Here is a 19,923-nt window from a genome sequence, read left to right as displayed (position 1 = left end):
CAACTCGGCCTGACATCTTAAATGCTGTAAGCATTTTATCCCAGTTTATGCATTGCCCAAGTGAAATGCATTTCAAGGCTGCAAAAAGGGTGATTAGATATGTCAAAGGCACTTGCAATTTTGGCATCAAGTTCAAGTGGACTGAATAATTTAAGTTAACAGGTTTCTCAGATAGTGATTGGGGTGGTTCAATTGATGATATGAAGAGTACTTTAGGGTACTGTTTTAGCTTTGGATCGAGTGTTTTCTCATGGAGCTCGAAGAAACAAGAAATTGTTGCACAGTCTACAGCAGAAGCTGAGTTTGTTGCTGCTACAGCTGCTGTTAACCAAGCCTTGTGGTTGAGAAAAATTTTAATTGATCTTAACATGGAGCAGAAGGAAAGTACATAAGTTTTTGTTGACAACCAAGCTGCAATAGCTATTTCCCATAATCCTGTCTTTCATGGGAAAACCAAGCATTTCAACATTAAGTTGTTCTTCTTAAGAGAGGTACAGAAAGATGGAGCTATTGTTCTTGTTTATTGCAAAACTGAAGACTAGGTTGCAGATTTGTTCACCAAACCACTTCGGTCAACAAGTTCGAGTTCTTAAGACAGAAGATTGGAGTTTGCAGTTCCAAAATCGAGGAGGAGTGTTAGATATTTGTTTTTGAACTGCACGTGACCCCTTTATTTGTTGCACATGGCATCTTTATTTGGTTTATCTTTATTGTTTCTGTTGATTGAATAAGTCTTTACTGTTCCTAAACTTTAGGAGAAAGCATTTCAGTTTTTACTGTTCCTAAACTTTAGGAGAAAGCATTTCAGTTTTATCTTAGTCAATTTTTTTGTTACTGTAAGTATTATAAATGTATGGCAATTGGCAGTCGAATAAAACAGATTTCCTACGATCTTATTCTTTAATTCCAACTTATATACTCTTCCTCCTTCAATATTTTATTATCTCTGTTTTTTGCTGCTGTCTTCATTCCTTAAAAACAACACTTTTTTTTTGTATTATTATATAATAGAGCCTCTTTTGTTGGTGATAACGAAACCTTAACTACTCAACTGTTATAGGCTTGGAGCTGATAAAAATAATTTATAAACAAGATTCACACTAAAGGAAAAATATTTGAGGATGGGAGAAACTAAACACAATAAGTTTCCTATAAGAGGAGATGAAAGTTCTTTATACGAGATGTCATAACATGATCAAATATATTTGTGTTCTATAATATAAACAAAAAGCAAAAGGTGATTCCCCCCTTCTTTTTTTTATAGATGTTTGAGCTAATTAAGGACTAATACTTTTCTTTTGGGTGTAAAGTGAAAGCTTAATTAATAAAGTGAGGACTAATGGTATTCTCACCTTTCTCTTTGATAATATTATTTTATTTTATTTTATTTATTTATTTACTTTTATAAAAAAATTGGTGAATTGATTCTTTTATTTATTTTTTTATAATTTTTTTTGATGAATTAATTCGGGTTCATTTGTTCTCAAGACTCAAGAAATAATTATAAATATTTATAAATTATTCATTAACAAAATTTTTACATTGAAAATAATAATAAAACTTACATCTTTATGAGATGATTATCAAATGAATTAACATCTATCGGCTTATTTATTCAATTTTCTCTTTCATAACACTATTTTTATAACATCGATTTCTTTTTTCTCTCCATGTCAATGTCCATGTTAAACGAAGTGTTGTAAAAAAATGGTGAGTTCATACGTGACATGTTTGTAAACAAAAAGTGTACCTCTAAAAGTGAAACAAAATCAAGTTACACAAGGCTTTTGAGCTAAGTAAATTTTTCTGTCAAATCATTGAGAGCATGAATGACTTAAATCAAAGCTATGTTGATTGTGTATAGTCATTGAAGTCGCGCAAAATTAGAGTTCGCATTTTCAACAGTTAGGAACTAACGATTGGGGAGTTCGATTACCCAACAAAAAGAAAAAGATTGAAGATTTCATTTACTGTGAAAAAAATTTAAGCTTTGTTTGGGAATGAAGAAGAATTGAGAGGAATGACAGAGAATAAGTGAGAATTGATTTTATAAAAAATAAGTAAAATATAATACAAAATTTGTAGAGTAAAATTAAGTGAGAAATAAATAAAAATTAGTATTTTAAAAATGTATTTTAGATAGTTAATTTTTTATGTAAAAATATATTATTTAAATAATTATATTTTTATTTTTTATTAACTAACTATTTAGATAATAATGTAGAGATAATCTTGTCTACGTATTTTTTTTAAGAAAAATTTAACAAAAATCTGTCTTTAAAAAAGTGAAATTAAATTCTCATAGATCCTACACAGTTTTTTTTTATTTTAAAATTTACTTAAATCATCTCCTTCAAATACACATTCTTTTTTAATTTCTTGCTTTCTTCTTCCTTTCCTACTAAATGACCTCTCCAAACAGACCATTAGTGTCAAAGGACAATGTTGACTTCGGGCCATGCATTGTCTGTCATCATATACGTTTACTGCTATGAACAATTTTTTAGTTTTGAATTTTGAAGAAGGGCTGTGTTTTTTTCAATTGCTTCTTGTTGTTGATGCTTGCCCCTTTGGCCTATGGTCGTTTCAAAACTTGTGTTGTTGTTTGCATGTTTTTATCTCTTTTAACCTTTTCACCAGTAACTTTTTCTACACTTAGGCTAAGGGTCTAATAAAATATGATTAGGCTGAAGTGTGTACTACTGATTAACTCTAGGCTGTAACAAAAAATTTAAATGTATTCATAAAAAAATTAGATGTATTTAGATAAGAACACTTCGTGTGTCTTTTGTCCATTAAGCGTAAAGAGGTTTGAAACTTTTTTTGATAAAGTTTATTTTATTTATATATCTTTTTACCTTTGAATTCTTCGTTTTCTTTATAGGACTGAGATTCGAAACTTGTTTCAGAAAGTTTGTTTATCTTTTAAAAAATAATTATTCTTTTCACAAAGTTTTTAAGGGAGTTAATAGAAAATGATTATGTTTATATATATATATATAATTTTTTTTTTCGAAGAGAAGCAGGAATTTGAATCAAGAGACTACGCTCTTTTTATTTTTTTTATGGAACAAAGCAAAAAAAAACAGATATAAGTACAAGGCCCAAATAGTATGGTTGGTGCTCTTGAAATGAGCCCATATAAATGGGCCGAATGCCTAGCAATTTGAAGCCCAAATTCCCAGAGATTGGTAGATCCCAAAGTATGTTAACAAATCATAACATAGAAGATTCTTGTTCTTGGCTTAGAAAATAGAACCTTGAATAGAGTTTGTGACTGTATCATTAAAAAAGAGGGCCAATATGTCTAAGCTCCTAAAAGAAAACTCAAATCATGCTTTGTTCAAGACTAGCCCCCAAGTCAATTGATAGCTAAAACCACTCCCCAATAAAAAAATGTAGACACAAGTTCTGTGAGCAGAGCAGATTGTAGAGAATTTAAATTGTTTAAAAGTTTAAGTGAGATCTAGTGACACATTCAAACAAAAGGTCATGAGAGTCTGTAGTGTCCATGTTAAATCTTTCTCAGCCTTTGGACAATATCTAGTGTAGTACACATGTAATTATTTCTGATAAATAACTTGTACCGGAGGTAAAATGTCATTAATATAAATTTTAAGAATATAACAAATTTCATGTTTGGTTTCTGCACTAGTAAGCCAAAGTCTTTACCAATCAGAATTTGGAGGGGAAGGAGACAGAAAGATGACAAAGATGGAATATTTCTCACCTGTCTTTCTCTAATAATGGTAAATTCTAAATCAAGTTCAAGTAGAATATGATTGCCATTTGGAATAAAAGTGGGCTACTAAACATATTGAATGTGATTACCCATAAAAATAAAAGGATACACGGATAATTGGATATAGTTCTAAAGCAATTGCAATTCTGACAAATAGATAAAAAAAACTGCGAGGTTAAATGAATTATAACTCTAATTCATGAACCAGAAATTGTGGGCTCGTAATGGCACTATCAAATAATGAATCTGTGATATATAATTTATACATTAAAATGTTGTCACCAGGAATTTAAACTGAAAAATCAATATATATATATATATATATATATATATATATATATATATATATATATATATATATATAAAATAAACAATGTGTATGAGTTAAACTACAAACCGATCCATTCAGTCCCATCAATAAAGCTAAGTGAAAGAAAAGGTGCAGCTTCCTCGTCTGTGAGTTCTCTTGACCATGATACTCTCCCTGCAAAGTTTGCTCCAGGTCCTGTGCATTTGTACTGTCCGTAGAATACAGTTCTGGTGGTGGACCCAATAAGATACAAAATATTAACATAACAACAAATTAAACTATCTATTAGCATAAGCCCACCCGCATGCCAATAAATGATGTGAGAAGAGAGATAGACACAAGAAAAATGTTAAACAAATTTGTTCCAGAAGTATATCTCCATCATTAATAAGCTAAGGAATTGGACACTTGTGTGAAAAATATTTTCTAAAATCCAGAAATAAAGTAAAATTTTGGTAAAATCAAATGCTAAATGAGCAAAGCATACATATAATTATATGTGTGAGGAAATAGAACATACATTTCACGGTTAGGATCACCCCAGTTATACCAGCCTTTGGGAATAATAATGTTGTCCATATATGTGTAAGCAAAGACCACGCGAGAAAAGGGTCTCCAAGCCCTTCCAAGGTACAGTGCCCCAGATCCCGTGACCTTACAGTTCACAAATGAGAACCCCGTGTCTTGCCACATACCACTCCTTCCTTGAGCTGTAACTGCCCCTATCTTCTGTGCTATGGCATGCACGTGACATCCCTATAGTATAGTGTCACAAACATAATGATCATATTTCGGTCCAACATATATTGCAAACTATATAAGAGTTTAATGTCTGTAATCCAATCACAAATCAGAATAGGTATGAGTTGTAACTTAATTATGTTAAAAGTCAATACATGCATATACCATTTACTCATATAATAATTTGTAAAAGTAAAACAACTCATTTATTGCTCACATTTGTTAAATAATGAATGTAGTACAAAATTGGTTAGGTTATATGCTGATGTGGCCTGAATTAAAACTATGGCATTCCATGTTAGAGGTAGTAATTGTTATTATGGAGAGAAGATCTCACCTCAAACAGCGAGAGAGAGTTGCCAAATATGAAATCAACAGAGCCTTCAATGTAACAATCCTTGTAGTAATGTCTGCCTAAATGATCATAAAGTGTATCTTGTGCTCCTAAGAATTTGCAGCCTACAAATGCTGCTGTGTCTGCTGAAATCCTTAATGCCACAGCTTGCACCCCAACTTCTCCTGGTGCAGGAACAGGAGTTGTGTTCTACATTCACAAGTCACAGCATATATTTGTAAAAGTAAAACACAAAACACACACAAAGCTAAATTGGGATTGAAATAGAGGGAAGGGTTTTTTACTTGGAACGTGATGTTCTTGGCAATGAAATAAGGTGAATTCACTGCAAAAGTTGCTGAATCATGGGTTCCCATTGGTTTCCCATTTGGACCAAGAGTTTTAGCAGTGTCACCCCATTTAACAATGGTTTCATCTGCACCAGCTCCTTCTATTGTTATGAAGGATTTCGAAGCAGGAATGTTAACTTTCTCCCTGGACATACACACAAATGCAATGGGGGAAATTAGAGGCTTCCATTCAAACGCAATTCACAATTCACTACAATAATAATTAATAGACAGAAGAAAAATTGCATAATGTAACATGGAGATATAAGACCAATTCTGAGAATTTGAATGATTGAATCTGAAGGAAAAAGACATTAGAAGAAACAAAAGTTTCAAACGCTATCGTTTTCCATCATCACAGCAAGTGTAAACTAAAAGAAAAAAACAGAAATAGAAATAGAAAAACACAATCCTGAATGCAGACAAACAGCAAAATCCACGTCTTACAAGAACCAATCCACAATTTGAAAAGGGCACAAAGAAAAAGGACCATAATGTGGCAGAATTCTATTAAAGTACATCAAAAATAGTACTAGTACTCACGTGTAGACCCCTGCATGGACTTTTATGACCACTCTCACGAGATTGCTGAATGGAAGGGAATCAATGGCTTCTTGAATTGAGGTAAAATCCCCACCATCAGGATTCTTATCAACGTGCAAAGCGTAAGAAGCCACAAGATTATTTTTAGCTGCCTTAAAAACCGAGTGTTTGAGGTTACCAACAAAATCCACCCATTTCATGAATTGCTGTTCAGAATACTGCACTCTAGTCATGTTGGTGGATAACCCATTACCTGCAGAGCTTGGTCTAATTCCCTTGGTATGACAATGTATTCTATTGGGATTTTGCAGAAGAAGAAGAAGAACTGCTAACATGCTTAGCATGTAATGCAAGTTTGACATTGAAAGAAATCAACAAATAGAGATTGAAAGGAGAAAAAGAAAGAAATGTGAAATGAGATTGAGAAAAAAATGATGTTAGTAAACATAATATAACACTAATGAGGAATGGTATTTGAAGTGGCCAAGAATTTGGTTTGTGCTATGGATTTATATCCTAGTTAAGCTACTTAGTTTTAGGTGTGAAGAGATCCAGTGTAGCTGAATCAGAGAAACAATGACAGAGAAGGATATGTCACGGGTGATTCTACTGACATCCATGTAGAAAAAGGGAAAGAGAGAGAAACAATCTCAACCACAGGACAGGTTACACTTCTTTCGAATAAAAACATTGTCTCAAAGAGACATTTAGTCAGTGGTCATCTTCCCTTTGTTGTTTGTTTGGTGTTGCCCGTGAGCCTCTTTCTGTTTGTGCATGATTAAGGAATTATTCTGATTGAGATAATATAATGGGTTGAATTGTACTTATATGCATTATCAGATAATTTAATTCATACAATAAATTATAAAAACTAAGAAAGAGAATCATTATCACAACTCTTTGCATAAATAACATTTCATGTGAAAAATATACAATCTGAGGCCAGCTTTTCTTGCTTATGCATTCTGAATAAGTGAATTGATAAGAGTTTTGCAAACTATGCTCTAAGGACACCGGTTAAGAAATTAATATATAAAGAGTTTCTTTGAAAATTAAAATAAAATTATATGAAAGAATGTGCATATATGTATATTAGCTAAAAAAAAATTCTTTTAATTCTTTAACCTTTAAAGATACCGGTTAATATTTTCCTTATTGATAATACCTACTCCCGAATCATGGCCGTCCAATTTTTGGGCCTTCATTAATGTAAATAGATTCTTCTTGTTGTTTAGCAGATTACGGTTATTTGACCACTTGGTAATGGTTCAGATTTTCTCATTTCTAAATTCAATGTAAGAAATTCTCTGGGTACCCAAAAGGCCAAAAAGGACCAGGCACTTCGGCTAAAACAACAACGGTGAGGCCGAAGTCAGAACTCTAGTGATGTAAAAGAACCTGCACCAGGACAAAACTACAATTTATGCATGCTTTATTTTCGTCATTATCTTTTTACCTTCTGCGACCATCCCCTCTAGTTGAGAAAATTTCTCTTAAATTCATTTAAGATATGGAAAAAATTACTCTTTATAACAAGTCTAATGTTTTGTTCTCTAATATTTTAAATAGAACGAGTCAAAATTTATAGCGTTTTGTAATCTTCAAATAAAAACTCATGCACAAAACTTACAGTAACTTCTACGATTAAGAAGATAATCATCAAAGTATCTCGATCAATTTTCTGAAATCTAATTATTTGAAGAAATACTTAAAATTTGAGTATGTGTGAGAGTAATTTTCTTAATATTCAATGAATTGTATTTTTTTTTAAAATCTTGATGAGTGTAAAAATATAAAGATCAAGTTGAAAAAGTTGATAAAGCTGACTTGAGAAAAAAAGAAAAATGATCTTAAAACATAAACTTTTAGTAACTGTTTTCCAAACATAAATTATTACTGTAAAAACTATATGATTATAATAATTGGACGTTCCCTTACTATGTGGCTATCCAACTATGAATCATACAACATTTTCGGTCATTCAAAATATTGACTACCATACTTATATAATCCACTTGAACCACTGTGTCCAGTCCATAATCTATTTGATAGCCATCAACTTCACAATTATACATATAATCTTAATTCAACTTTTAAATTGAATCGAATCGGTCTATTTTATAAAAATAGATCGATTAACTAACCTATTTTCTTATAAAGTGAATTAGTTTAATTTTTTAAAAATATAAATTAAATTTTTAAAAAATAAATTAATTTGATGCGACTACCTATTTTATATTTATGAGTTATTTTTTTTAATAAAATCGAATCAATCCATTTTGATAGATCGAGTAACTAAATTAGTTTTACAAAGTACATTGATTCAAGTATTTTTTTTTAAATAGATCAAATTTTTTAATATCAATCAAGTTGTATTACTTAACAAAAATATCTCTCATGTGTATTGACAACTTACACTCCCTACCTTAATTTACTACACAATAAAAACTTGTATCCATTTTCATTGTGTTGAGTAAACAATAAAAATGTGTTTCCGGCGAGAATGATTTTTGTAAAAAAAAATAAAAAAAAAGAAGTAATTAATTCCTAAACATCTCTGGTGATTGGTGGAAACTGAACCTGAATCCTCATCCAGTTTTATTTGAAGGTGTCTATCTAAAAATGTCAAAATCCAAAAGTAATTTTTTCCTGGAAAATTGTAGCACATTATATTACAATATCATACTGAACACAAACGTATTCAATTAGACGAAATCTGCTTGTTAAGTACAGACGTAATCTCACCACCTACTTATGCCATTAACACTCGAAGGTAATAAGGATAATGTCAATGAAACTAGCAATAATTCCCTGTTCATAATAGCTACGGTAGGGATCAGGTGTACAAAAAATTGGAAAGTATACAGGGGGGTGACCTTTAATGACTACCGGGTAGGTTGACTCCTATAACTTAATTTATGTACAATTTTAACCACTAGGATTTGACACTACTTATGTACAACAATAATCAATTAAGAAATTTATTTCCAAACCTTGATGGCCCCATCTCTACCACTTGAAAGTAAGAGTCTCTGGTTTAACTTGATAGAAGCCAAAGAAACAATAGAGTCACGGTGGCAACCAGCAGAATCAGTGGCAGCAGCTGCTAGAATTGCCTTTGCTGTCAGCTTGATTGTAAGAGGACGTCTTTTTGTTTCCTGTTTATAAGAGTAAAAGATAAATTTTAGCTGCCTATATTTCCAGAGATACAAGCAATATCCAAGAGCATTTATAAGGCACCATGAATTCAACCCATAAAACCTTCAGTGATAACAGATACTTAGCCATTACAAACACATTGTTTTGTAATAGCTAAATCTCTGTTATCCCTGACACAAGAAATAAGCTGATTGAGAACATCCCCCTTCGAACATTATGCACACAAGAAATAAGAAGCTTGTATACACACTCTATGGAAACATAAATTACCTGTACAACTTGCACCCCAAAACTAGATTTTGTTTCATAAAAATCATCATTTCCTACACCTTTTAAGTTTGGTCCACAAATACAGTAACTTTTGTCAGGACTGCAACAAAGAATACATATTAATTCAATCAGACCATTCTTGCAAGAAAAACATGTAACAAGATTAAAAGTTCAACAAAAAACCTGTAATGATCCCACCGACGTATCTTTAAATCAGTGCCTCCAGTCAATAAATCACCCCCAGGCAAGGGAAGTAATGAACGAATACCACGAAGACGAGGAGGAGGTTCATTTAGCTCATCAACTCTATATTTGCGATTAACATTTTGTCTTACATCTGATTGAGAATGTGGCTTACTTAAAGGTCTGGCCAAGGCCCAAGGCAGATCAGACATTTCGGCATCACTGTTATAATTGGCCATCCTTAGGACCTGCGAGAAGATTTGTTAATTGTACAAGACAATAATCAGAATACTATAGATATGAAACATTGAAACATAAGATTCAATTCAACAAGGTTAAATGTGATTCAACATGGTTATAGCACTCTGGGTACAGGTTCATGCACTAAGCTTACACAACTGATAAAAACAAACGATGGTAACCTAACCATATTTTCTATGGATAAATAGAAATTTGAATTTGAACCTCGCTGGAATATTTGTTAGTACTGCATTTTGTTCTAGAACGTATTGCTTTTATTATCTACAAGCAGATTAAAAACAGAAACCCATACCTGGTGGCAGATAGCATTCTCTGCATTCCAAAGAGAAACTTCATTGCAACCAGCAGCCACATAAACAAGGGGCCTATCGGCTGAAGACAGAGAAGCATTTGAAGGAGAAAGAAAGAGACACATCTTTTCTATAGGGCAAGCAAGAGAATACTGCCAAGAATTCACAGGTACAAGAAACCTCAGATCCCAAAGTGTAATAACCCCCCGGGATGACCCTGATACAAACCAATTACTACAAGGCCCTGATGCCAGACAAGAAGCATAGCCCTCCTCAGGAGTAGCTTTTAGAGTCCAGGTATTGGAATTTGACCTAGTGTCCAACAGATGAATGCCACAGTTCTGGGTGCCATACATAATGGTATAATTATCCACAGGGCAATTCAAAAGGCTGAGTATGGCACCTTCCTTGATATCCTTCTTTGTGATATTAGCAATACCAGAATATTTCTCAACAACGTTTCCTAGACCTCTAGAGATATGATCAACAGAAAACATATGAATAAATCCATCAGATGCTCCAATTATAACTTGTGTAGAACCTGGAAGCATTGTTGCACACAGCACACGGCTTCCCTCCAGGTGATAAGTTAGCTTTGACCTGAATGAAATGTCCTTTTCCAGCTTTCTGGAATCCCAAATCTTGACGGTAGAATCATCAGATGCACTCACAAAGAAGCTATGATCAGCAGAAGTAGCTATGTCATTGACAGCTGAACGGTGCTCAAGGAGGTGTGCAACCAACACCCCACGAGGCCTCCAACCAGAATCAGGAATGGTTGCTCGATCAGAAGATGAAAATCCTGATAGATCAGTTTGGGCATTTGCATCTTCTGGTGCGATTGAAGTACCTTTAATATTAGAAGATAATCCCACATCTTGAAATGTGCTATTAAAAATGGTTGACTCATTTTCCAGGGCATCTGGTTCATGAACCACTTGATGGAACTGTTTAGAACCATTGCTGATGCTAAAAGAACCTGAAAGAAGCTTTGGTGCTGGAACTGAACTAGCCAAATTAAAGGACTCACTAAGTGGATTAACCAAAGGCATTGCAGATGAACTAACACCTAAAGAATTCATTTGGAGTGGAGGATCGGATGCTGCAGGAGGGATTCCCATTCCTTGCCTGTCCACATTGAAGGAGTACAAAGGTATGCCTTCTGCTGGCTTTTCATATGTCAAACTGTTCAGACCACTAAAATGTGGTGACATAAATCCTGAAAACTGTAACTTCTCCGGGCATTGGGTATCACGATGTACTGTAGTACTGCTATCATTATGCATAAATGCCCCCATATCTCTCAATTTTGCCTCAGCTTTGTCACAGTCAGTTAGTCCTGGCAGTTGGAAGGTGCCAACAGTTTGTTGAACCCCAAGACCTTGTTGCTTGTCAGTCCAGTTCTTCAATGAGTCCAACTCATCAGTTCCTTTTTTCAGTAAATCCTTTTCCCATAGTCTAGATTGTGAAGAATTATACCATATTTTTCTTTGCCTTTCTAACATGTCCGAACTCATGGAATTCTCCAAGACTTCATAGAAAACCTGTCCTGAGACAGGAGGTTTTAAACAAGACATAAGAGCCTTCTCTGAAGCAAGAGACACAGGTTGCCTGTGGAGGAAAGGCTGTATAACAGGAGCAAGGAAGACATAAGAATCTACTGCACCCAAGCTCTCACTGCTAGCTGCAATAAAAGAGACAACTGATCTCCGTACCCATTCACTAGGATAACACAACAAAGGAAAGGCACGGTCTATCATTTGAAGTAATATCCTCTTCCGGAAGAACCCACTTTTGCAAAGAATAGTCAAACATTCTAAAGCTTTGACAGTGACAGCTTCTATCATGTCACTTAAAGCTTGTTCAATGTAAGGTAATAAATATTCTTCTACACTTCTTTGGCCCACAAAAAAGCAGACATAAACTATCTTTTCATAGAATACGGTCCTTAATTGCTCATCCTGATCATTTAAGAAAGCAGGAAGGATAGGTAAGAGAGAGTCATTACTCTGTCTCACACCAAAGAAGCAGCACAGTTTACCAATATCTTGTAGAAGTGCTCTCCTTATATTTGGGGTTTGCTTTGGACCCATAACAAGTTCTTGGACAACCTCCGCAATGGATTTCCTCAGCTGCAGAAGTTGGGCATCACCATTTATCCTCTTCATTCTTCTAGAGGTCCGAGTAGATGATGTCAATGGCTTCTGTTGTGAATTCAATTCATCTAGGACACCTGCCTCACTTAGGCTTATTGAACGTATCAAGAATCCATGAGCAGTCAGAGCCAGCTTAGCTATATTGCTGGCATAACATATCCTGACACTTTCCTCTGGATCATCAGGAAGCATTGAAAGCATTGGAAGAATATACTCAGGAAATATCTTTGCATCACTGGGAGGAAAATCTCGCACCAAGGGAAGAATGTCACACAAAGTCTCTAAAGCAGCACAACGCACAATTGCTGCTGGATCTGAAAGCATTGCAATCACGTATGGGATAACACGCTGCAAACGATCTTCATCATCAATATATAGGGCAGAAGCCTTCAACAAGAGTACAGCTTCCCTCCTCAGGTGAGGCAACTTGACATTGCGTATGCAGGAGCAGAGCAAAGAAGTTATCAAAACCATGCCTTCACATCTCATTCTATCCTTCGGTAAGGGTAAAAAGGGCATTCCAAATGTATCTGATTGACTATCATACTGAGACATCAATGAATTTAAATCATTCATATTAATACTTTTCAGAAAGGGATGGTCATTTCCTCGAAATGCACTGGAGATAGTTTGAAGCAGTTTACCAGTTTGCAACTTTTTAAGATTTTCAGTAAAGGTAGAATTATGTGCATTTCCTGTTACATGCGATGGATTATTAACTTTTTTAGCATCCCTCAGTAGGCTATTTATATCACCAAGAAGTTCATAGTGATCATGGACTAAGCCTTTGTCTATGTTCTGTCTCCTCATCAATGAATCCCCCATGAAACTCACACTTTCTTTAGCAACCACTTCTTCCAAAAATTCCCCAGAATTAACACCTGCCTCATCAGATGACTTCTTGTTCATCATTTGTTTAAGTATCTCTGGGAAAACACTTTGGCATAGTAAAATCTACATGGATTGGTCAAAGCAATAGGGTAAAATAAGTCTTTTAGAAAGCATCAAATCATTAATGATCTAAAATATTTCAGCAAAGTCATATACCCTCATATCAGAATGAAGAGGACTCCAACATTGGTAAAAGTTATGCAGAAATGGTGAAAAATAGGTTGGAATTACAACTTCAGCATATTCCTTCAGATATCTTTCAGCAGAAAATCGAGACTCTGGTTCTAACTGAACCATGTGCAATATCATCTTACGGATTCCAAGATCAGGTATCTGCATCCCATAGAGAATACAATATTTAAAATATTAAAGACCAAGTCTTGAACATCAGTTGGGGTATCCCTACTGATGTAACTACAGGAGGACCAAACAAGACTAACGCATGCGCACAAGGTAAAAAATACTTTTTCAAGATGTTGACATGGATCATATTGTCCTCTGCGATAAGCAAGAAGTTGAGACAGTTCAAATAGTGGCTGCCCCTCAAGGAAAAGTTCAGCAATGACACACCTGAAGATGTAAAATGATTTTTTGAAACTTGGAAAATAAATAACAAAAGCACAACAAGAAAACAGTATTAAGGTGATATAACTACTACTAAACCACATTAATTACTGCTTCCACAAAATAGATGCAGAGAGTTCAGGTTGTTCAACATAAGTTTTTATAAAAATCAAATCAATAGCAGATTGAAACATCACCACTACCTCACCATAATTACAGCAGTATAATGCCTTGCAGATCAATTCTTTTCTCCATTGCTAAGTCAGTTAATTAAATTCCATGCGCTTAAATATTCCTATTGCAGCCTGAAATATGGATGGTTGAAAAACTAAAACATCTTCATGATTAAGATACTTGTAGCAAAGAATGCTCACCCGACAGCAAATATATCCATATAGGATTTTAAGGGAGTTTCTTGTGCCACCTGCAGCTCCTCTCCATGCTCATAAAATCTCTAACATGCCACAGCCCCAAAATAAAGGAAAGAAAGAAATAGAGTTAATAACATAATCGTATTTGGCATGAACAAGTAGCAACCAACAAGAAAACACATAATTAGCGGCACACTACAAGGATTAACATTTATCCTCACTAATTGCATTTTTCTTTTAACACAAAAGACCATAAAAAATAATTTGTGCAATAAAGGTCAAAAGATACCTGTAATTGTACAATAATTTTGCAAAAATGGTCAAAAATGTCAAATCTACAAAAAAGAAAGTCTAAAAATTTACCCTCTAAGATCATGACAGATTGTGTGTTCAACTCAGTGGTCAGTTTCAATTCACAATCACAGATTTGTCTAATTTATAAGCCTGTGACGAAAATCAACCCATCAAGGTCGCTTGCTGAATTCATAATTGAATTAAGCCTCTAAACAGCGGATTACCTGGTAAGCACTCCACTTGCATCTTTTTTTATAAAAAAATAAATTAATTAAAAAAAGGAATCAGAGAAAAATACACAACAACATCATATTTAATACTTTCACAACACAACGTGTAGATCTAGTTTCTAACTCAATTGTAGAAAAAAAATGCATCTTGATTGAGCCAACAACTGAAAAAAGAAAATACAAACAATAATAAACCAAATAGATATAAAAGGGAAAAGAAAACCTCAGGTGCAAGATAACAGAGTCTTCGGCCAACAGTGTCAAAGAAATAGGAGAAATCAGAGGGGTCATCATATGGAATGTAAGTGGGTTTGAAAGATGCAAAATCAGCAAGGTAAAGCCAATTGGAAGACGTAATCAGCACATTCTCACACTTGATATCACCTTAAACAAAATGCAAATTTACACAGATAACATCAATGCATTGACAATCAAACTGCGAAAAAAAAATTTATACCATCATCAGCTAATAGATCCTTCTCCCTTTGAAGGGTGGGGTTCAGGACTTACCGTGACACACTCCTTTCTGGTGGCTCTGTTTTACAGCTTCAAGCAACTGTATATTACCCCAAACAAAAGATTAATAGAAAAAAATAAAATAAAAATCAAAAGCTAACTAAATCCATAGGGAAGTGAATGAACGAAGAATACCTGAAAAGCCAACCATTTCTTCTCAACAAAACTGAGAAAAGGACGAGTGCTTAACCTATCATGCAGATTATGAAAGAAATGCTGCCTCAAAAGATACGCTGCTTTATCTGTTTCTAGCCAAAACTGCAACACGAGACTCGCACACACTCAGTTCCACACAATTGAGTGTATGTTGGATCAACATTTGCAACATTGATTTTAAAGCGATGTACTATGTGTTAAACATTTATAGTAAAAGTCAGTATAACTTCAAAGCTATCTAAAGTTGCTTCAAGTAAAAAATCAATCATAAGGATCAATTACTTATCGTAGAACAAAACATGTAAACATTAAATCCTAAAGTGAATCTAGATAATCTAAGGTGACGCAATTGTGGAAATGAAGGAATAAATGAATTAATTGAAAAGAGAGGGGAAACGATGGAGACCTGAAAGGGCCAAACGTGAGGGTGAGGGATGGAGCTGAAGATTCCTTTGATCTGAGAGAGACTGCGTTCGTAGTGAGAGAGATCGAGGAAATCGCCACGCTTGAAATAGACCTTGACGAGGACCAAACCCTCGTCGTGTTTGCACTGAATCGACTTCAAGAAGCGACCGCGACCTAGCACCTCCTTCAGAACCAGATTGTACGTCGACGGCAGATCGTGCAGGTAATACTCCGAAGCCGAAACCTGCGTCGTGCGCGCGATTTTGTTCCCCATCGCCGCCGCGGAACCTAACTTCTCATTGCGTTTTGGGATTCTGAGTTCAATCAATAAATACGTTTCGGCTCTCTTTGCGTGCGCTTCTCGATTACCGCTTCCTTCATGTCACATGCATCATGCATCATGCATCATGCATCATGCATGCACGCGAGTGGAGTGCAAGCATGTAATGTAATTGCTTACGTTTACGTCCATAGCCCATGGGACACAAGATTCACACCACCATAATAAATAAATAAATTAAATTACTAGTGATTTGTAAAATTATCATTGCTCTATTATAATTTGGTTCAATTTGATGCAAACTAACTTGTACTTCAAAAATGTCATTCATAGTAAACTAGTAAATTTCGCACTAAAATTATTATCATTTTAAGATTATCTCCATTATCTTAAGATAGAATGTTTTTGAGGATTTATTAATTGGCTCACAATTCTAAAACATGGAATAGTTTGACATTTTATCGAATAAAACTTAGACGTGATATTATAGAAATATTATAGAAATTGTTGATATTTACCCTATTTAAATATTAATATAATTACCTCTTCGGCACAAACATGGAATGGTTTGATAATCGTATCATATGTTTTTGATACGAGAATCAAAGTACGCAATATTCAAAGTAAAGTTAAGAGATAGTATATTGGAGTTTTCCCTCAAAATTATGAGAAATTATATACAGGTCACAAATTGTATACATCTTGCAGAGAAGAGAAAACCTAAAGTTTGATCTCAAAGAGGATTTGGTGCATGTCACATGAATTAAGGTAATCATTGAGTCAGACTGGTAATTCTTGTAACAGGTAAGAATCATACCTCCATGAAAAATAAACCAATAATGAATCTACTATGTAGCTAACTGATCATATGGCTGATTCAATAAGCTGATGAAGATGCAATTGCAGGACTCAATTTTCCCGATTTTTTCACCCCAAATAAGCAACAACTCTAATTTAACAGGCTGAATCTCAAAAGTTCTTGTGAACAACAATGGAAGGCCTAGACCCTCCAAGGAAACTCTTTCTTTTGGTTATTGTTGATGCAAAAGACCTTCTTGAAGCTTTCTTGGATATTGTAGCCTTTGGAGTGTACGATGTTCTGTGTCTATCTAAGACTCTCCCAAAACTTCTGCATGATTTCATTCTCTTTCTATAAGATGTATCTTTCTTAGGAAGATCTTCTATGCTCTGCACCCTAGCTAAAGAAGTGAAAGACTGTGTCTTCCCTTGAAAGAACATAGATAATCCATTTCTGCACAGGTCAATATATAAACTGCTTAATTAACACAACAACTAATATATACCAATTCTAAACATTGATGATATGAGTGTCATGTGTGTATGTGTCTAGTAAAAGGAAATTGAATAAAAAAAAAAAGAAAAAGGCATTGCTTACTTTATAGGGAGATCGTTCACGAGGTCTGATAATTCATATAAAGGTCCATTTGAATGTGCTGATGAAGAAGGTGTTGAAGAGGACGCGTCGTCGGTTAACTCTGACGAAGAACACACAGAATCCATTGAGTCTTCTGAGACGAGTCCAATAGATGATGAATCATTGCTGTCTTCCTTAATCACCCAGTTGGTGTTTCCAGCTCCATCACCATCCATGATTCTCTTCACGTTCATCTCTAGAAAAAAATTATGTGTCTTGCTCATTCTATGTTAAGAAGAAATTTGTTTGTAAAGATTGTCTTCTATAAAACACAGTTCTGTCGGATGGAACTATTATGAATATTAAATTTCTTCTTCCGAAAATCTAGATACCTCGGTGAATCATATGATATAAAGTGTATGGAGCAGTTATGTTCTACTGTTAAAAGGTTGGGTCTTATATATATAAGATACCAAAGGAAGATTTGGATAACATTAACCAATTTTATTGTTTTCTATATTGTTCAGTTATTTTTTTATTTATTTGTCACTATCAGATCACGTTATATATGGTGTAAAATTCATAACTTGTACGAGACAGCAGGGATAGAGGATAAGGTTTAAATTTGAAGACATCCAATCCACGTTGTGACTCACTCACCATCTAAACTTGTTTATTATTTTTGGAAGTGGAAACTGAGGTCCACATCTCCCCAACTTTGCTTCATAAAGCCACTACAGTTATGTATATTCCCACATTTTGATGCGACATATCACGCCTATATAAATCTAAACATGAAAAATAAAGTAATAAAAAAAACTCTGAACTGTAAAATTAAGATTAGTATTATCTATTCGTGGTAGAAACGTTATTTACAGAATGTTTCCTGTAACAAGTTGAACATTTTTAGGATAAGATAAAAGTAGCCCCGTACACAGTTTCAGTTTCTAGGGAAGGTTGAATTTCTTTTTATTATTTTAGATATAAATTGATAGGGAATAATCAAGGTATTTTCAATTGACGGTTTAAATTTTTAAAATAGTCTATTCGTAACGCGGTGCTAAAACTTTTATAACTAAAATGATTTATAATTTAATATTTACAGAATTCATTCTTCTGCATAAGTTTTTAATGTTTTATTTGGTTGAATAGAAAAAAAGAAATTGAAAGAAAAACAAGAGAAAAAATGACTTTTTAAAGATAAATTATTTTTTTTCTTTCCATTTTCTTTTCATTCAAGGTTTTTTTTCTTCTTTCCTATCAATATATTTTTCCATTCATCCAAGCGGGCCATAAAATCTATATCGAATTGACGAGTGATTTAAAAGTCATTTTTGTGTTGGTTGTAATATGTTGATTGCTAAGACATTCCACCCACGTGGACTAACCTCATAGATGGATTGGAATGCGCCGGCATCATCCAAACATTAATCTTGCATCTTTCTCTATCACGTGGAATATTTTTTATTTTTTTATTATGAAATATGTTAATAATATTTTCTAATTTATCCAATGAAAATTTGCATGGACCTCGTTTAGAAATGAAAATTATATATATATATATATATATATATTAAAGGAGTCCATTTTGATAAGAAAAAAAAAATTATCTTGGGTTGGATTATCACTTCCTGACAATAACTAAGCAAGATCCAACTTATTTATAAATTCAAATCTTAAAATCAGATGATATAAATTTTAAAATGGATTCGAATTATATTTTAAGTAATTATAATTCGACATTCATTCTTTTTAAATATATAAATTCTTAAAATAATTATGTATTAATAATAGATTTTTTTTTAATAAGAAATACTTTATATAATATTATATTATATCATAAGAAACTATATATTTTATAATATATATGATAAAATAATCTTAATATAAATTTTGTATATCTTTTATTTTATTATTTAACTATACATATGTTAGTATTGATATATTGAATTTAAATATCAAATTCATCCAATTCCATTTTATATATTTTAAATTTCGATTGAGTTGAGTTTGAATTTAAATAAATAATCTGATAAATTTTTCGAACAAGACTAAATTCATCCCAACCCATAACAATATAACATATATATTTAAAACTTTACTTTAGATTAATGTTAATTATTTAAATTAATAACAATATAACAAATATAAAAATATATTTTAAAATTTAATTTACATTGTTATTTTAAATTAATAACATTACATTTTTAATAAAATATAAAATAATTTATATCTATTTTAAAATATTTAAATTTTTATATAAAAAAATTTAATTATATTATTCTAATTAACCCAATTAATTTAAAATTGAGTTGAATTGAATTAAAATTTATATATATATATATATATATATATAATTCAACTCAATCCATTAAATATTAATCGGATCAAATTCCTGAAACAACCTTCTTAAACCCATATTTTAAATGGTAGTTGCGAGTAGACACATTCACTACCGTTGAATATTTTAATTGAAAAAAATGAAATACAATATTGACTTTG

General features: G+C 33.1%; 3 protein-coding genes across 7 annotated transcripts; all 3 read right to left on the bottom strand.

Moving 5' to 3' along the window:
• Positions 1 to 3,806: 3,806 nt before the first annotated feature.
• Positions 3,807 to 8,180, bottom strand: LOC109816122 (putative pectinesterase 53). Its single transcript, XM_020381000.3, has 5 exons — positions 6,021 to 8,180; positions 5,433 to 5,622; positions 5,131 to 5,337; positions 4,573 to 4,808; positions 3,807 to 4,279 (listed from the first exon to the last, which is right to left on the bottom strand). Exons 1-5 carry the CDS (start codon positions 6,380 to 6,382, stop codon positions 4,132 to 4,134), a joined length of 1,143 nt encoding a protein of 380 aa, XP_020236589.2. The 5' UTR covers positions 6,383 to 8,180; the 3' UTR covers positions 3,807 to 4,131.
• Positions 8,181 to 8,637: 457 nt separating this feature from the next.
• Positions 8,638 to 16,520, bottom strand: LOC109816105 (serine/threonine-protein kinase VPS15). Of its 5 annotated transcripts, XM_020380974.3 has the most exons (11): positions 15,768 to 16,520; positions 15,341 to 15,463; positions 15,200 to 15,245; positions 14,913 to 15,073; positions 14,169 to 14,248; positions 13,695 to 13,800; positions 13,387 to 13,563; positions 10,186 to 13,293; positions 9,633 to 9,880; positions 9,450 to 9,549; positions 8,638 to 9,178 (listed from the first exon to the last, which is right to left on the bottom strand). In XM_020380974.3, the coding sequence occupies exons 1-11, from the start codon at positions 16,038 to 16,040 to the stop codon at positions 9,002 to 9,004; spliced, it is 4,599 nt and encodes a 1,532-aa protein (XP_020236563.2). In that variant the 5' UTR covers positions 16,041 to 16,520; the 3' UTR covers positions 8,638 to 9,001. The 5 variants fall into 5 exon arrangements, with proteins under 5 accessions (XP_020236563.2, XP_029130759.2, XP_020236564.2 ...); XM_029274926.2 differs by lacking the exons at positions 14,913 to 15,073; positions 15,200 to 15,245; positions 15,341 to 15,463; positions 15,768 to 16,520 and adding an exon at positions 13,998 to 14,099 and having other exon boundaries at positions 14,169 to 14,199; XM_020380975.3 differs by lacking the exons at positions 14,913 to 15,073; positions 15,200 to 15,245; positions 15,341 to 15,463; positions 15,768 to 16,520 and having other exon boundaries at positions 13,998 to 14,171.
• Positions 16,521 to 16,663: 143 nt separating this feature from the next.
• LOC109816107 (uncharacterized) lies at positions 16,664 to 17,942 on the bottom strand. The gene is made up of 2 exons (XM_020380979.3): positions 17,443 to 17,942; positions 16,664 to 17,298 (listed from the first exon to the last, which is right to left on the bottom strand). The coding sequence occupies exons 1-2, from the start codon at positions 17,703 to 17,705 to the stop codon at positions 17,016 to 17,018; spliced, it is 546 nt and encodes a 181-aa protein (XP_020236568.1). The 5' UTR covers positions 17,706 to 17,942; the 3' UTR covers positions 16,664 to 17,015.
• Between the last annotated feature and the right edge of the window lie 1,981 nt (positions 17,943 to 19,923).

This window comes from Cajanus cajan, chromosome 6, assembly GCF_000230855.2.
Source record: "Cajanus cajan strain Asha chromosome 6, NIPB_CcT2T_4, whole genome shotgun sequence".
Taxonomy (NCBI): domain Eukaryota; kingdom Viridiplantae; phylum Streptophyta; class Magnoliopsida; order Fabales; family Fabaceae; genus Cajanus; species Cajanus cajan.
The sequence above is the reverse complement of the archived record's forward strand: the minus strand, read 5'-3'. Positions and strand labels throughout refer to the sequence as shown.